The sequence below is a fragment of the Corylus avellana genome, chromosome ca7 (assembly GCF_901000735.1).
Source record: "Corylus avellana chromosome ca7, CavTom2PMs-1.0".
Lineage (NCBI taxonomy): Eukaryota > Viridiplantae > Streptophyta > Magnoliopsida > Fagales > Betulaceae > Corylus > Corylus avellana.
In genome coordinates, this window is record NC_081547.1 from 2973042 (window position 1) to 2991674 (window position 18633).

Here is an 18633-nt window from a genome sequence, read left to right on the forward strand (position 1 = left end):
TTCATATTGCTTTTTTGTTCATGGGCTCGCTGGGATAGTGGGATGTCCTTCATATTACTTTTTAACAACTAAAGTGACCACATCCAATAATTTTTAAGAAATTTATCATATTTTTTAGAATTGGTATGCAAAAAATGAGTAGATAGTAAAAAATAAGCAGTCACAAAAACCAAGATTTATTTCGTTCACCATTAAAAATTACGTTAACAGAATTTCAAGAAGCGTTAATTACATTCATGCAAAACTCTAAAGTCAGTAGTGATTATAGTTCAAGCCTCGATTCTATGGACTAAGCCTAAGCCTAAGAAGAAGATTTTTTTTTTCTTTTCTATTTTTTCATTTAAACCGTAACGCTTTCAACGTCAATCAAGTAAAATACAAACTAGACTTAACAACTATGGTTCTCAAGTGAATGACTTTTGAAGAAAAAATCAGACAGGATACTGTTCATATATTGCCACCAAATCTGAAAGACATTTGGACCGTTCTTTTCATTTCAGGTCGAAACTTCTTTCAAACCACGTGCAACACGAGTTACCCCTACCCACAAATCCCATATTGTTTAAAAGATTATTTATATTCTTCAAAAAGTAGATGCTGTAGTTTTTTAACTACTGCTGTTAAAGTAACCAATGGTTGGGATTAAGAAGAACATAAAAAAAAAAAAAAAAAAAAAAAAAAACCAACGGTTGAGGTTGAGATTTGATACTCATTTTCAAAATCAAATATTGCACTGCCAGCATCCTTCTTAAGACTTTCGAAATACATCTTTGGTGTATACGTATTTCTTTTTTTGTTGAATTATACGTATTTCTTTTCGAAAGAGGTAGAATATTTATATCCAATTCAGCTCATTGTCCTTGTTTAATATTCCCATTTTCATGAATTATTGTTGCCCAACTTTATTCCACTCCAGATACCCAGACCCTGCAAAAGTAGCAAGTACTCTTACCAAAAAAAAAAAAAAAAAACTCCATGGAAAAGCTTCACTCCCGTAAGCTTCTTCTCCACCTCTGGCTTCTCTTACCTCTCCTTTTCTCTTCACTTCTGCTTCTCTCATCAGCTTACACAGTCCCTGATAAGTACTTCATCAACTGTGGAGCGTCCGAGAAAGTGACCACTAACGAAAGCCCGCCCAGGAACTTTGTCGGCGACCAAGATTTCTCAGGTGGAAAAGGCAAAACTGTCGAAAGCAGCAACTCATCAATAGACACTCTGTATCGAACAGCAAGAGTTTACGAAAGGACATCTTCATATGAGTTCCAAATCAACGAGAACGGTACATACATAGTACGCCTCCATTTCTTTGTTTTCTCTTCGTCTCCTGATCTGTCTGTTGCTCTGTTCGATGTTTGGGCTTCTGGGTTCTCACTCTTGACAAATTATAGCACCCGAAACATAACTACTTCTCCAAGGATTGAGGAATTCTTGCTCACCATCCCACAAGGAAGTTTTAAAATCTACTTCATACCTTCTCAGGAGTCATCTTTGGCTTTCGTAAACGCCATAGAAGTCTTTCTTGCCCCTGACAACTTCTTCGACGATAACAGTACCAATCGCATAACTTCTGCAGGAGTTAATGTTACCTACAGTGGTTTGATCTCTCAGGTTCTACATCCAATCCATAGGATCAACGTTGGAGGTAACTATATCAACGGTGATGATTTATGGAGAAATTGGGTGCCAGATGATAATTACTTGGTACTCAGACCGGCGACTATGAGTAATAATTCTGGTTCAACGCCTAATTACCAGAGTGCAGGGGTGACAGTGTATATTGCCCCAACTCTTGTCTATCAGACAGCCAAACAGTTGAATAAAAATGCTACCAACAATTCCAGTGTTTCAAATGCAACCTGGAGTTTTCCCGCCAAGAAGAATGCTACACACTTTGTTCGGGTCCATTTTTGCGACGTAGTAAGTACTACACCTAATGATTTGTGGTTCAATCTCTCTATCAATAGGAACTATACTCAGACGATCATTCCTTATGATAGAATTCAATATCTGGCTGCTCCATTCTACTTGGATTTTGTGGTTGATCCAGATTATTCAGGATTTATGAATGTCAGTATAGGCGCGCTTGAGAACTCAACCATTCGTGATGCCTTTTTGAATGGACTGGAGATTATGGAGTTCATGAAGAAATCAAATTCCACTCCCATGGAAATTGAATCAAAGAAAAAATTCTCCCCCGTTATAATTGGTGTTGTAAGTAGTGGGGCATTTGTCATTTTGGTAGTGGCGGTGGCCACGGGTTTGAAATGCAGGAAACGAGAGCCCGATCAAAGTTTGGTAGAGCTTCTTTATGCAGGGTTTAATTCTAACAACAAGTCGACTGAAAGTTCTAATGTGTCCCTTGCTCCTAATCTAAACCTCAGTTTAAGGATATCTTTTGCTGAAATACGGCGCGCAACTGAGAACTTCAATGCAAAACATTTGATTGGTAAGGGTGGATTTGGGAAAGTCTACGTAGGAACTCTTCGGAATGGTACGACAGTGGCTGTGAAACGAAGTGAAGGAGTTGGGGATGGGCAGGGTCTTCATGAATTCCATACGGAGATCATGGTGTTATCTCAAATCCGCTACCGCCATCTTGTATCTTTGATTGGGTATTGTGATGAAGGGAATGAAATGATTCTCGTTTATGAATTCATGGAAAAGGGGACTCTCAGAGATCATCTCTATAGTAAAGACGGTGGTTCTGATAAATCATTTTCACTATCTGAATTGTCTTGGACGCAAAGGCTTGACATTTGCATTGGTGCGGCAAAGGGCCTAGATTACCTGCATACTCAGGCAGGAAGAATTATACACCGTGATGTGAAGTCAACCAACATTTTGCTTGATAAAGATTATGTGGCTAAAGTTGCTGATTTTGGGCTTTCAAAGTCAGGGCCTCCTGATCCAGAGCATTGCACCATGGCTGTGAAGGGTAGTTTTGGCTATTTTGATCCAGAATACTTGGCAACTCAACAGTATACTGAAAAATCTGATGTGTACTCCTTTGGAGTTGTGCTTTTTGAAGTTCTTTGTGCTAGACCGCCAATTGACAACTCGCTGCCAGAGGAGGAGGTGCCCCTAACTGATTGGGCGATGCAGCTGCATAGGAAAGGCCAACTTGAGAAAATTATTGATCCTGTGCTAGTTGGGAAAATAAAACCTGCTTCATTGCGAAAGTTTAGTGAAACTGCTGCCAAATGTTTGAAGCAAAAAGGTATTGGGAGGCCTAATATGCGTCAAGTGGTATATGACTTGGAATATGCACAGCAGCTTCAAGAACCAGTAATGCAGAGAGAGCAGGCTGAAGTCACCGGAACTTATATTTCTTCGTTGGACGGGTTTCAGTTTCATGGTGCTTGGAATTTTCCTCTTCAGGAAGATGATGAAGCACCCATTGAAGGGGATGATGATTCTGTTTCAGCGGCTACCGAAACTGTGACATCTAAATCCAACTGAGGATTGATAGACGGTGCCAGACAGTCTGCATTATTTTTGGGGTAAAATGCTATTAGTCTCTATTATTGTCGTCCTTTTTTTTCCCCTTTTCCTAGCGCTTAATTTCAAAACTTGTTGAACAGAAGACTTCTATTTTCTAGCATTACTACGCAGAAGTGGGTTGTAAAATATCATGATTCCTATTTGCATGTTTCACTTGAAAATTGAGAGGATCATGATTACTTGCGCAAATTAATAAACTGAAATTGTCTTATTGATGCGATAATCCCAAAAAATAATAGCTTGCTCTTGCGACGGGAAAGGGGATCCCTTTGTGTAAGGCCAAAAAATAATGTTTTCTAAAGAAAAAGGTGGTTATAAAAGATAAAGGTTTCCAATATGTTTTCTCCTCCATGGGTCATCTCTTCATACTGCTTTTTTTTTTTGTTTTTTCTTTGTTGATGGGATGTTCTTCATAGTACTTTTTTAACAACTAAATTGACCCATATCCAATAATTTTGAGTTACTATGGCCATCACTTGAATGAACTTTGGATGAAGAAATTAGACAGGATACTGTTCATATCATACCTCCAAAGCTCAGAGGCATTTGGACCGTTCTTTTCATTTCAGGTCGAAATTAACTTCTTTCAAACCACGTGCAACACAACATACATCTGACCCACAAATCCTATCTGATTTGTTACAGAATTTTCAACAATATATATATATAACATTTTACATTATCTTTGATTTTTCTTTTTCCATTTTGGCTGTCATCAACTTTATTCCATCCTCAGTTGCAGATTAGGTATGATTTAACAATGAAAAGTAACTTTTGTTAATACTTTTTAGATGGTATTTTTTTATTTAAAGTTTTTAAAAAATGTTTTGATGTATCGTAGGGTTGAAAGTATTTTGGTGTTGAAAAATGCTAAATACATTTTCAAGTACCCATTATCTGTTGTAACAGTGATATTATATGTATTTTCATTTATTATTTTATTTAATACTAATTTTTACTGATACGGCAGACAATTATTAATATTTTTTATTTTGAAAAGAAACAGCAAAAAAGGTAAAAAGAAAAAACATGTCAAACAAAACCTTTATAAGGGTACCAACATCCATGGAAATGGTACATTCCTGTAAGATTCTTTTGTTCCACCCTTCCTCTCCAATTCTCTTCACTTCTGCAGTTCTGCCTTCCTCTTTATCTTATACTCTTCCTGAAAAACAGTGTGACAGTCCTCTTTACAAGCAAAAAATGACTGGCCAAAATCAAAAGCATCTATTAAACTAATATAATTACGGGTTGACAATTCTTGTATTTCCCCTTTCTTTTTCTTTTTCTTTTTCTTTTTTTAGTTTTAGCTTGTGAAGGAGTCTGCATCTTACTGTTAGTGAGAGAAGATAGAGATTTGTTTAAGAAAGACGAAGAGAATCTTATCGAAAGAAAAAGGTTGTTCAAAAAGACATGTTCATTATCAGCATGGTTAATTGAAGTAAAAGACATGTTCATTCTTGTATTCTTAATTGTATTTTTGTACTTTATTTCTTTACTTGAGGCTGCAAAGTGTAATAATATTAGGTCTATTGGACATCAAGCACATGGCTATACGCCCCAAATGGAATAGCTACTCTGTTATTCAATTGTGTCAGGAATATGAATAGTTATTTTCACAAAATAAAAAATAGTTATTCATTAGAAAAGAAAAGAAAAAAAGAGCGTAAATAATAACTATTCTAAAATGGAAAATTGAAGTAAAAAAAACTTCATTTACACCCCTTGAAGTGGTTTTGCAATCATAATCTCAAAGCATAAAAATTTTCAACTCATTTTAATTTCACTTTCTTTTTTTTTTGGGGGTTAAAATGCTCAAATCCCACCCTAAAAAACAAGTGAAAATTCAAAAATGCTTTGGACTACTAACAGCCACGCCATGGGTCTTGTCCCAGACTCAGCCGTGGGCCATCTGAATTTTCACTACCCTTTCTTTTCTTTCTTTTTTTTTTCACTTTTTTAAAAATGGGGGAATTTGGGGTATTTTAACAACAAAAATAGGTGAAATTAAAAATGGTTAAAACATAGAATATTGACATTGTAAATTTTTAAACTTCAAGATTATGATTGCAATACCCTTATACTTTAAAGGGTGTTAAGTAAAATTTTCCCAAAAACTTATCTTTGTTGGTACCCATAAAGTCATTTTCCCAAGTAAAAAATGACTAGTCAAGAGCAAAGACATATGTTCATGCTAACAAGTTATTTAAGAGTAATATTATAAACCACATTTTTATTATATTTTTTATTTTTGTTTTAAAAAATATTTTTATTCTACTTTGTTAATGTGCAATGCGAATCAATCATTACTCTTTATTTGATTTTTATATTCTCTCCGTATCTTACTATATTCTTTCTTAAAGTTTGTGGTTAATAAGAAAACACCATTAAAATTTAAAATCCAATGCCATTCAATCCGTTTATTGAAAGAGCAGTTCCTTTTCTGCAGGATTGTTGGCCAAATGAACTTTTTTAAAGGCCAACACCTCCCGCACAAATCCATTTTAAATAGACATTATATATATATATATATATATATATATATATATATATAACTCACGAAGCATACATGGTAGTCTCAATAAAGCATTGTAAGATAAAAATATGATTTATAACATCACTCATTGAATAAATAGAGCGAGAGTTCCACATGTAGGGTTCAACTTGAGTCCAATTTCAATTACAATTGAAACATGTCTGTTTTGACCAAAAGATGATAGGACTAATCCCATGAACCAAATTTGCCAATTGCCACATTACTTGCTCTTAACATAGAGGTTAAACGTTTTGGTGAACCTCCCGCCAAGAGAGAAGGTTCTTTCTTTTTTCCTTTAGGCAACACCAAAGAAGAAGAAGTCACAGGGGAGGGAAGAATGTCCTACTCTCCCTTTCCCTAGTAGCAATGTTCGGTATCTTCTTTGTGGTCTCTTCGGGTTTCCGTTTCTGACGGGTGTCTTTTAGATCTAATTTGTAAATCTAGATCTAATTTCTTCAAACTTAGATCTGGTCGTCTTGATCAGCTAAAGCGTGTCTTCCTAGGGATGTCTACGATGTCAGGCTCCTCTGCTACTGCTTGTAAATATTTTTTGTTTTTATGAGTTTTTTTACTTTGATTTTTTGATTCTTTCTGTCCTGATCTTTGAGTCGAGGATGTGAATTATCTCTTAACCTTTGGGCCAAGGAGAAAAGAATTATCTCTTAACCTTTGGGCCAAGGAGAAATAGACCGGTGTGGGGTTTATCTCTCTTGGCCGAATTTTTAGGTTTTTTTCATATTTTTTATTTTTTAAATTTCTGTTTTTTTTATATGGGTTATCCATGTCCTAGATTTGTTTCATAACTGTAGTTGTACATGAATTAACAAAAACTTGAAGTCATAGATATGCACTTAATTGTAAGAATTTTTTTGATTGTATCTATGTCTTTGTAACCTCATAGCATTTAACTATGATTTTTTAGAGTTTTATGCTGTATATTGTAAGATTTTTTTGCTTTGTATTTTTAGAGCTTTATACTTTTGATCTTTTATCAATGAAATCTACAGATTTTTCTGAAAAAAAAAAAAAAAAAAAAAAAGATTAAACTACGATGTGGGGGTAGAGTATTAGAATATCAGTTTGTATACGTATTTCATGAATTATTGTTGCCGACTTTACTCCACTCTCAGATTCATACCCAAACCCTGCAAAAAGTAGCAACTCTTACCAAAAAAAAAAAATCCATGGAGACGCTTCACTCCCGTAAGCTTCTTCTCCGACTCTGTCTTCTCTTACATCTCCATTTCTCTTCACTTCTGCTTCTCTCATCAGCTTACACTGTCCCTGATAAGTACTTCATCAACTGTGGAGCGTCCGAGAAAGTGACCACTAACGATAGCCGGGACTTTGTCGGCGACCAAGATTTCTCAGGTGGAAAAGGCAAAACTGTCAAAAGCAGCAACTCATCAATAGACACTCTGTATCGAACAGCAAGAGTTTACGAAAGGACATCTTCATATGAGTTCCAAATCACCGAGAACGGTACATACATAGTACGCCTCCATTTCTTTGTTTTCTCTTCGTCTCCTGATCTGTCTGTTGCTCTGTTCGATGTTTGGGCTTCTGGGTTCTCACTCTTGACAAATTATAGCACCCGAAACATAACTACTTCTCCAAGGATTGAGGAATTCTTGCTCACCATCCCACAAGGAAGTTTTAAAATCTACTTCATACCTTCTCAGGAGTCATCTTTGGCTTTCGTAAACGCCATAGAAGTCTTTCTTGCCCCTGACAACTTCTTCGTCGATAACACCACTCGCATAACTTCCACAGGAGTTAATTTTACCTACAGTGGTTTGCTCTCTCAGGTTCTACATCCAATCCATAGGATCAACGTTGGAGGTGACAATATCAATGGTGATAATTTATGGAGAAATTGGGTGCCAGATGATAATTACTTAGTGAGACCGGTGACTGCGAGTAATAAGACCTACGGTTCAACGCCTAATTACCAGAGTACAGAGGTGACAGATTATACAGCCCCAGCTCTTGTCTATCAGACAGCCAAACAGTTGAATGCAAATGCTAGCAACAATTCCAGTGTTTCAAATGCAACCTGGAGTTTTCCCGTCAAGAAGAATGCTACACACTTTGTTCGGGTCCATTTTTGCGACATAGTAAGTACTACACCTAATGATTTGTGGTTCAATCTCTCTATCAATAGGAACTATAGACAGACGATCATTCCTTATGGTATAATTCCATATCTGGCTGCTCCATTCTACTTGGATTTTGTGGTTGATCCAGATTTTTCAGGATTTATGAATGTCAGTATAGACGTGCTTGAGGACTCAACCATTCCTTATGCCTTTTTGAATGGACTGGAAATTATGGAGTTCACGAAAAAATCAAATTCCACTCCCACGGAAATTAATGAATCAAAGAAAAAATTCTCCCCCGTTATAATTGGTCTTGTAAGTAGTGGGGCATTTGTCGTTTTGGTAGTGGCGGTGGCCACAGGTTTGAAATGCAGGAAACGAGAGCCTGATCAAAGTTTGGTAGAGCTTCTTTTTGCAGGAACAAGTTGACTGAAAGTTCTAATGTGTCCCTTGCTCCTAATCTAAACCTCAGTTTAAGGATATCTTTTGCTGAAATACGGCGTGCAACTGAGAACTTCAATGAAAAACATTTGATTGGTAAGGGTGGATTTGGGAAAGTCTACAAAGGAACTCTTCGAAATGGTACGACAGTGGCTGTGAAACGAAGTGAAGGAGTTGGGAATGGGCAGGGTCGTGATGAATTCCATACGGAGATCATGGTGTTATCTCAAATCCGCTACCGCCATCTTGTATCTTTGATTGGGTATTGTGATGAAGGGGATGAGATGATTCTGGTTTATGAATTCATGGAAAAGGGGACTCTCAGAGATCATCTCTATAGTCAAGATGGTGGTTCTGATAAATCATTTTCACTATCTGAATTGTCTTGGACTCAAAGACTTGACATTTGCATTGGTGCGGCTAAGGGCCTAGATTACTTGCATACTCAGGCAGGAAGAATCATACACCGTGATGTGAAGTCAACCAACATTTTGCTTGATAAAGATTATGTGGCTAAAGTTGCTGATTTTGGCCTTTCAAAGTCAGGGCCTCCTGATCCAGAGCATTGCACCAATGCTTTGAAGGGTAGCTTTGGTTATTTTGATCCAGAATACATATTAACCCAACAGTATACTGAAAAATCTGATGTGTACTCCTTTGGAGTTGTGCTTTTTGAAGTTCTTTGTGCTAGACCGCCCATTGACAACTCGCTTCGAGAGGAGGAGGTGCCCCTAACTGATTGGGCGATGAAGCTGCATGGGAAACGCCAACTTGAGAAAATTATTGATCCTGTGCTAGTTGGGAAAATTAAGCCTGCTTCATTGCGAATGTTTAGTGAAACTGCTGCCAAGTGTTTGAAGCAAAATGGTATTGGGAGGCCTAATATGCGTCAAGTGGTATATGACTTGGAATATGCACAGCAGCTTCAAGAACCTAACAGAGAGCAGGCTGAAGTCACCGGAACAGTTATTTCTTCATTGGACGGGTTTCAGTTTCATGGTGATTGGAATTTTCCTCTTCAGGAAGATGATGAAGCACCCATTATAGGGGATGATGATTCTGTTTCAGCGGCTACTGAAGCTGTGACATCTAAATCCAACTGAGGATTGATGGACGGTGCCAGACAGTCTGCATTATTTTTGGGGTAAAATGCTATTAGTCTCTATTATGTCGTCCTTGTTTTTTTTTTTTCCCTTTTCCTAGCGCTTAATTTCTAAACGTGTTGAACAGAAGACTTCTATTTTCTCCTTGATCACTTGGAGTGTTTTGTTCTTACTATGTAGAAGTGGCTTGTAAAATATCATGATTTCTATTTGCATGTTTCAAGTGAAATCGAGAGGATCATGATTACTTGCACAAATCAATAAATTGAAATTGTCTTATTGATGCAATAATCCCAAAAAATAAAAGCTAGCTCTTGTGAAGGGAGAGGGGATCTCTTTGTCTAAGGCTAATAGATAATCTTTTCTAAAGAAAAAGGTGATTGTAAAAGATAATGCTTTCCAATTTTTCTCCTCCATGGGTAATCTCTTTCATAGTGCCTTTTTCTTTTTCTTTGTTGATGGGCTAGCTGGGATGTTCTTCATAGTACTTTTTTAACAACTAAAGGGACCCATATCCAATAATTTGAGTTACTGTGGCCCTCTAGTGAATGAACTTTGGATAAAGAAATTAGACAGGATACTGTTCATATCGTGGCTCCAAAGCTCAAAGGCATTTGGACTATTCTTTTCATTTCAGGTCGAAACTTCTTTCAAACCACGTGCAACACGACATACATCTGACCCACAAATCCTATATGATTTGTTAGAGAATTTACATTATCTTTGATTTCTCTTTTTCCACTTTGGTTGTCATCAACTTTATTCCATCCTCAGTTGCAGATTAGGTATGATGTACAATCAAAAGTAACTTTTGTTAATACTTTTTATATGGTATTTTTTATTTAATGTTTATTTAATGTTTTGATGTATCATAGGTGTGAAAGTATTTTGGTGTTGAAAAATGCTACATACATTTTCAAGTATTATTATATGATGTAACAATGATATTATATGTACTTTCATTTATTATTTTATTTAATAGTAGTTTTTACCGACAAACAAAACCTCTATAGGGGTACCGACATCCATGGAAATGGTACATTCTTGAAAGATTCTTTTTCCACTCTTTCCTCCCATTCCTCTCCATTTCTCTTCACTTCTTGAAAAGTAGATTTGATTAATATGAAAGAAAAAAATAAGAATGTTTTGTATAAAAAAATTAAAAATCTTGTTTTGTTGTGATTTTTTTATTTGAATAGTAATAAAAAATTATTGATGTGATGTAAAAAGTAAGAATATTATGATTGATTTTGAAAAGAATTTTTTGAAATTTTGGGTTCAGTCCAACCTATTCCTTTGCCAAACACGGCTAGAGATGAACCACAATTTCAGCATTTGGAGCAATTAATGTAAACTTTAGGGTCTCTTTCGATGTGTTTTCTAAAAATTGTTTTGAGCATAATTGTAAGAAATTTCTTAGAAACCAATTTTTAAAAATATGAGATTTTTTTTTTTTTTTTTTTAATAATATGTGTTTTTCACATGGTTTTTTAATAGCTTTAGAAACATATATCGCTTTTAAAATTTAATTTGTATGAAATTTTTACAAACTAATTTAAAGAAAGTTTATACCTCAGATCTCAACCCTTTTGAATTGTGTTCAAACATTTCATATCCTGCAATTTTATTTAGAACTAACAGTTAAACCCCATTGATGTGACTTCATAAAATGTACCAATGCAAAATTGATTTCTATCATGGTCTTGACCTTTTTGGTAATCTCAACTTCAGTGCATCCGACAACATCATGTAATCAAAACAATGATAATGTACCCTCAATTTTAATAAAATAACAAAATTATTCTTACTAAAATAAAAATAAAAGGACAAAGTTTTTCCCCCTCTTGTGTGGATATGTCAACAAAAAAAAAAAAAAAAAAAACAAAGTTGAAGGAATTTTCTTTAACCTTGTCTATAAAAGTGACATGTGTCCATGAACATGTGAGATGCACATGTTTTTTTAATATCAGAGACAAATTTAGAATAAATTTTATTAAAAACTCATGTATATCTCACATGTTATTAAAAAAATGGACACATGTCATTTTTTATAGACTAAATTGAAGGAAATTCCTCCAACCTAGTTTGGAAGGAAAACTTTGTCCAAAACAAAAATACTAAAATTTATTTATTTATTCAAATTTTAAGGGTATTTTTGTCTTATTCAAAATTTTAAAGGGGTAATTTCGTCATTTTGCTAGCATTGGGGTGGTACATTGTTATTGTTTTGGTAGTTTTAGGGGTAAGTTGTCATACTTGATAGTTTAGGGGTAGATTATCATTGGAGTGGTAGTTTGAGGGAGTTAAGTGAACTTTAACCTTTTCTTTTTGTTTTCTCCAAAAACAAATAGGCCAAATGGACAGCCCAAATTGTGACAAAAAATACAAAGTGTGCGTTGGGTACCTTCTGGAGAGACCCAACTATCGCATTGCCAATTTTCCAGCTCCAAATGGCCGAATCAACCATCGGCCCCAAACCGGCCATCCCTTGGGCCTTGGTCCTGGAATTGATTCGTCGCCCAACCAAGCCACCCTCTTTTATTTTATTTTAGTTTAATTTATAATTTGCCTAAGGCAATTTTTTTGTTAGGTTCCTGAAAATCGTAGGAATAATAATAAATAAAGCAGTGGATTCAAGAATTTATTTTAATAGAGACAGAAATAAAATAATAAAAATATAATGAAATTGTGGCTTGCAAAAGATAATTTAGTGCTCAGATAAAAAAACTTTCATCATATGATTCACAGAACAGAATTACGGCGTAAAAGTAACCAATAGCGATGAACAAGCACAAAAGAAAAAATTTGTAGTAGCCTAATAGGTAAGAAGTAGTGTAAAACACTATCTCCTTCGATTTACTCTAATTTTTGAGTTAAAATTTGGACTAAAGTGAATTTTATAGAGGTTAAAGTGCCAAGGATATAAAATTTGACTTTATTGTACAGGAGCTAGTAGAAAATTTTGGCATAAAAACAAATAAATAAAAAATAAATAAAAATTAGCTCCCGCCCTTGGAGCAGATTTTTTTTTTTTTTTTAAAAAAAAAAAAAAAATTAAATTAAATTCCTTATGGGGGGTAGTTGGTAGGGGTGAAATAGCGGTTGCGGTTAGCGGTTAGTGGCTAAAACCGCTAACCGCACCCGCCTAGGCGGTTAGTAAATTTTACTAACCGCCTCCGCTAACCGGGTAGCGGTTAACCGCCTAGGCGGTTAACCGCCCGGTTAGCGGTTAACCGCTTTGGAATAACCGCTTTTTTTCTAACCGCTTTTTTTGGGCTTTTTTCTTTGGACCGATTTTGGGCCGGGTTTGGACCGGGTTTGGGCCGGTTTTGGGCTCACTTTAAACATTTTTTTTCTCATTTTAAACATTTTTTTTTCCCTTTCCATGGCCATTTTAGCATTAAAAATTGCTATATACCAAAATCTTGTTGGCCACCTTCTACAAATCTACACATCATATAATATACAAATAAAATTACAACAAAATCATCACTTCACTTGTAGTCTTATACATAAACTCACAAGTAAGTTCATAAACTCACACATAGAAATAAAATAAAACACAAACAAATTCATAAACTCACAAGCAACCAAAAAACCAACATATATGGTTAAACTTTAAGCTTGAGGCTCATTTCAATCAACCAAAAAAAGTTCATAAACTCACAACTTATTGTTATTATATATATATAATATATAAATATATATTATATTTAAAAAAAAGCGGTTAGCGGGTAGCGGTTAGCGGTTAGCGGATTTCCGAAACCTACTAACCGCTAACCGCAACCGCCTAGGCGGTTAGCGGTTTTTACTAACCGCTTTCAAAGCGGTTAGGCGGTTAGGCGGTTAGCGGTTAACGGTTATAACGGTTAGCGGTTAGCGGTTGCGGTTAGGCGGTTTTAAATTTCACCCCTAGTAGTTGGGTTGAATAAACCTCTGCCCTACGTCTTCTGCAATCTGCCCTCTTGAGTACGTTAACGCGTTCTGCCACACACATGAGATTAATGCATTCGATTCAACTATTCCACCACCCAAATAAAGGTTCCAGGACTCCTTCCAAAAGTCAAAATCTCGATAATTATATCGATAATGAATTTTATATATATATAATGTTAATTAAATAATTAAATATATATTTTTTATTAGCTTAAGTAATTATTTATCATGGTTTCAAAGTAAAAATTCTCAATTCGAACTTGATTCCAAAACAAACTCCAATTTCATTTTAATTAAATATTTTGAAAGATTTTTTTTTTTTTTTCTAATATGAAGATGCCGTAGATTTGATAAAAAAATATTATAAAAATGATAGAAGGGCAAGCATATTAGACAAAATAATGATGAAATAAAATATGATTATTAGGTATTGAATGATTGGTATAAGATTCCAATTATTTCCAACTTGTGTTGTGTTCAACCCCTCTGGCTCCAAACTGGCAACCGGAGTGACTGCTATAGCTCTTCTCTTCCGTGCACAAAAAGACATTTAATTCTTTTGGACAGTTGATGTTTTTGGCTTGCAGCCTATTGAAACCCCGAAATTATCCTCGACTGTATGCACACGGCTATTGAATACAAAAGGGTTTTTAACTCGAAAGTGGGATCAGACTTTTCGCATTGGAAAATTATGATGGTCCATCATTCAACTCGAAAGTCCACTAGCAGAACTGACCAATCATGAGTCTTTCCCCTACAATGTTTCTGTCTTCATTTAAGGTCCACAATTATCAGATAAGCGTTGCCCTGACTGAAAGTAAAGCTAAGTTTTCTCCGCCATATTCATGGAAAAGCTTCAGCTCCACAACACCCATATCCCCCTATTTGCTCTTCTTCTTTTTCTCCTCCACTTTTCATCCCTTCACTTTCTGTCTTTGGCTTACACTCCCCCAAATAAGTACTTCATCAATTGTGGTTCAGCTTCCAACGTGAACGCCGCCCTCCGGAATTTCGTTGGGGACTCGAATTCCAGTGACTTGATTTCCGCTTCCGTTTCCCTCTCAGGGAAAAGCAGCACCGTGAAAGACAGCAACCAGTCCTCAGGTGCATCATCTCTCTATCAGACAGCAAGAATTTTCAGACAGAACTCTGCTTATGAGTTCAGCATCGAAGACAATGGTACCTATTTTCTACGTCTCCATTTCTTTGCTTTCTCTTCCCCAACTACTCCGACTGATCTCTCCACAGCTCTTTTTGACGTGTCGGCTTCTGGGTTTTCACTGTTGCTTAATTTCACTCCCAAAAGCTATAGCAACTCCCCTATACTAAAGGAATTCTTACTTACCATCCCTCCTGGAAAATTCAAAGTGTACTTTGTTCCTCGAGAATCATCTTTTGCATTTATAAATGCCATAGAAGTCTTCCTTGCCCCTCCAGACCTCATCTCTGACGAAGCCCCACTAATGCATGTTAGTCCTGCAGGAAAACGTAACCATAATTACACGGGTGTGCTCTCTAAGAGTTTACTGAGCATTTACAGGATCAACGTTGGAGGCCCTGCACTCACACCAGATAATGAATCGCTATGGAGAAACTGGGTTCCGGACGATGAATATATCAAAAATCCAGGCGCTGCAGTCGATAGCCCATTACACTCCGGTAGGCCTAATTACCAGGGAAATTTCACTGAATTCATTGCCCCAGATCTGGTCTACCAGACTGCGAAACAGATGAATATAAATAATAGCAGTCAATCCAATCTTTCCAACATAACATGGTCTTTTAATGTGAGTAAGGGTGCTGCACATCTCGTTCGAGTTCACTTCTGCGACATTATTAGTACATCACTTGCCACTCTGAAATTCAATCTTTATATTTATCGTAACTTCGGTTTGAAGATTGATTCCTACGAGTATGCTGACTATTTAGCTGTTCCTTTTTATGTCGATTTGGTGGTTGATTCTGATGAATCTGGACTTATGAATATCAGTATAGGCTCTCGGGATGATTCTGATCAGAAAACTGCCTATTTGAATGGGCTGGAAATAAAGGAGATACTGAATAATTCAGGTTCAGTTCCTTTAGTAAGGGCGCACAAGAATAACCATGTTTTTCTTGTGGTTGGTTCAGTTATTGGAGGGTTGGTTCTAATCTGCATTTTGGTAGCTGTACTCTTTTTGGTTTTCAAAAGCAGGAAGCCGAAGCCTGTTGAAAATTCAGACTGGTCACCAGTACCTGCACTTGGAGGAGGGAGTTCTCACAGCAGGGTGACCGACGGAACCAGAAATGGCTCCCTTGGCTCCAATTTGAATCTCGGGTTGAAGATGCCTTTTTCTGATATTCAATTTATGACAAACAACTTCGATAAGAAATTACATATTGGTAAGGGTGGTTTTGGGAATGTCTATAGAGGAACTTTTAGGGATGGCAAGAAAGTTGCTGTGAAACGGAGTGAGCCAGGGTCAAACCAAGGCCTTCCAGAATTCCATACAGAGATCATGGTTCTGTCCAAAATTCGACACCGCAATCTTGTTCAATTGATTGGGTATTGTGATGACAGGTCTGAGATGATTCTTGTCTATGAGTTCATGGAAAAGGGGACTTTAAGGGAACATCTATACGCTTCAGATAAGCCTCCTTTGTCTTGGAAGCAAAGGCTTGAAATTTGCATTGGTGCAGCAAGGGGTCTTCAATACCTCCACAAAGGTTCAGCAGGGGGCACTATACATCGTGATGTTAAGTCCACCAACATCTTGCTTAATGAAAATCTTGTCGCCAAAGTTGCCGACTTTGGCCTTTCAAAAACAGGTCCTCTGGATGAAACCCATGTCAGCACAGTTGTTAAAGGCACTTTTGGTTATCTTGATCCTGAGTATTTTAAGACCCAACAGTTAACAGAAAAATCGGATGTGTACTCATTTGGCGTAGTTCTTCTTGAGGTGCTATGTGCAAGGCCCCCAATAGATCCAACGCTTCAAAGGGAGCAGGTGAATTTAGCAGAATGGGCAATGATATGCAAGAAGAAAGGGTTGCTTGAAGAGATTGTTGATCCCTCAGTGAAGGGTCAGATTGATCCCAACTCCCTAAGAAAATTTATTGAGACAACAGAGAAATGCTTACAAGATTGTGGTGCTGATCGGCCCAACATGGCTGACGTTCTATGGGACTTGGAATATGCATTACAGCTTCAGCAAAATGCAATGCGGAGCGAGCCACACGAGGACAGCATAACCAATTCCTCAGCAGCATTCGTGATGCCCAGTGTTCAGAGGTTTCCTTCAATTAGCATGTCGTTTGAGAGAGATGATACGCCTATTCTTATGGATGATGGCTCCTACGTCAAAGCAAGTGAAGTTTTCTCCCAGATGAGAATTGATGATGCCAGATAATGATATTTGGTTGTTGAGGTCTAGTAACCAAATATGTCAGGTATGCCTACTTTGTTTCCTCCCAATTCACAAACTAGATTTGCCTGCTACTTCTGGTTGCCAGTGCAGGGGAAACTCCCTGCCCTATGCCCAGACCATAAGTAAAGTGGGAGAAGTAGAAATTTATAATAAAATGTATGAAAGATAAGGCAGATTTTGTGATGTCTAAGAACATTCACATTGACCTGTTCAATGTTTCTCTAAATTTGACTCAAAATATATATATATATTTTTAATCTAGTTAGCCACTTTTAAAAACCACTAAAATCAAACTATCTAAATATTTTTCTACTTTAACTAATTTTTTTTTTTTTTTTATGGGGTAAATACTAAATAACCCCCTGGGTTTCACTTAATTTTTTTTTTTCTTTTTTCCTTTAAGGTTTATTTTTTATCACAGGAGATCCTTCTGATTTTGATAAAAGATCAAATTCGTTATTCCGTCCATTGACCGTTAGTTGACCTAACGGAACTCCACGTAGACCAATTAGAAGTTGACATTTGGCATAACACCCAATTAAATTTTTATTTTTAAAATTAAAAAATTTGGAGGTGGCCGAGCCGAGTCACCTCCTTGTGGCCGAAACCACCCCCAGTACCCACTGGGGGTGGCTGAAACCATCAAGACACCCCCAATTTTTTTATTTTTTTTATGAAAAATATAGTTTTTTAATTTTTTAATTTTAATTTTTTTAAAAAAATAAAAATTTTAATTAGGTGCCGCATCATCACTGATGACGTGGCCACTTATACCAAATGTCAGCTTCTAATTGGTCCACATGGAATTCCGTTAGGTCAACTAATGGTCAATTGATAGAATAATGAATTTGGTCTTTTATCAAAACGAGAAGAACCTCATGTGATAAAAAATAAACTCTATGGAGGAAAAAAAAAAAAAAAAATTAAGTGAAACCCTAAGAAGTTATTTAGTATTTACCCCTTTTTTTATTGATAAAACCAACTTTGATGCACAGCTGGTATGGATTTCGATGCCCAACTACTTTCATACCAAAACCCTAGAAGCTAAAACCATTTATGAAATGACGAACCCTAGAAATAATCATGGATATGAAAACTAATCTCAGTTCTTCCGAACAAAATTCAAAGAGGGAAATAGAACCTAAGATTCCTAATTATTCATGGCATAATATGTGTACCGGGCATGAGATGGAGAAGATGAAGAAGAAGAAAAATAGAAGAACAACCTCTGCCGAGTATACATTCCTTGAGACGCTTGGTCCGTCGCGTTTAGCTTCAAATCCACAAGGCATGAACGCAGAGAAGATGAACCAACGAAATGGGGATCGAGTGGCGCAATGTAGGAACCAAATAATATTTAAAAAATTAAAACAAACAAAAAACTAAAAATCTCCATTTCTAGATAAATTTTACAATATACATCATTTAACAAACTTTTTATTTAATGGTGAATTTAACTTTTTGTCAGTAACTTTTTGTATGTAAACAGTCGAATTGAAAGGTGAAAGTTATTTATTTTTTAATATTCTTTTGATTTTTTTTTTCCTTTTCAACTAAAATAAGTTTTTAATGCATGAATCTAAAAGTTGGTTTCATTAATAAAATAAAGT

General features: G+C 36.1%; 2 protein-coding genes and 1 pseudogene across 3 annotated transcripts; all 3 read left to right on the top strand.

Annotated features, from left to right (window-relative positions):
• Positions 1-959: 959 nt before the first annotated feature.
• Positions 960-3674, top strand: LOC132187269 (probable receptor-like protein kinase At5g24010). Its single transcript, XM_059601534.1, has one exon. It carries the CDS (start codon positions 976-978, stop codon positions 3457-3459), a length of 2484 nt encoding a protein of 827 aa, XP_059457517.1. The 5' UTR covers positions 960-975; the 3' UTR covers positions 3460-3674.
• A 3508-nt stretch (positions 3675-7182) lies between these two features.
• On the top strand, positions 7183-9961 carry LOC132187551 (probable receptor-like protein kinase At5g24010; annotated as a pseudogene).
• A 4341-nt stretch (positions 9962-14302) lies between these two features.
• On the top strand, positions 14303-17284 carry LOC132186479 (probable receptor-like protein kinase At2g23200). 2 transcript variants are annotated; one of them, XM_059600458.1, is made up of 2 exons: positions 14303-14795; positions 15099-17284. In XM_059600458.1, exons 1-2 carry the CDS (start codon positions 14462-14464, stop codon positions 17003-17005), a joined length of 2241 nt encoding a protein of 746 aa, XP_059456441.1. In that variant the 5' UTR covers positions 14303-14461; the 3' UTR covers positions 17006-17284. The 2 variants fall into 2 exon arrangements, with proteins under 2 accessions (XP_059456441.1, XP_059456440.1); XM_059600457.1 differs by having other exon boundaries at positions 14303-17284.
• The last annotated feature ends 1349 nt before the right edge of the window (positions 17285-18633 follow it).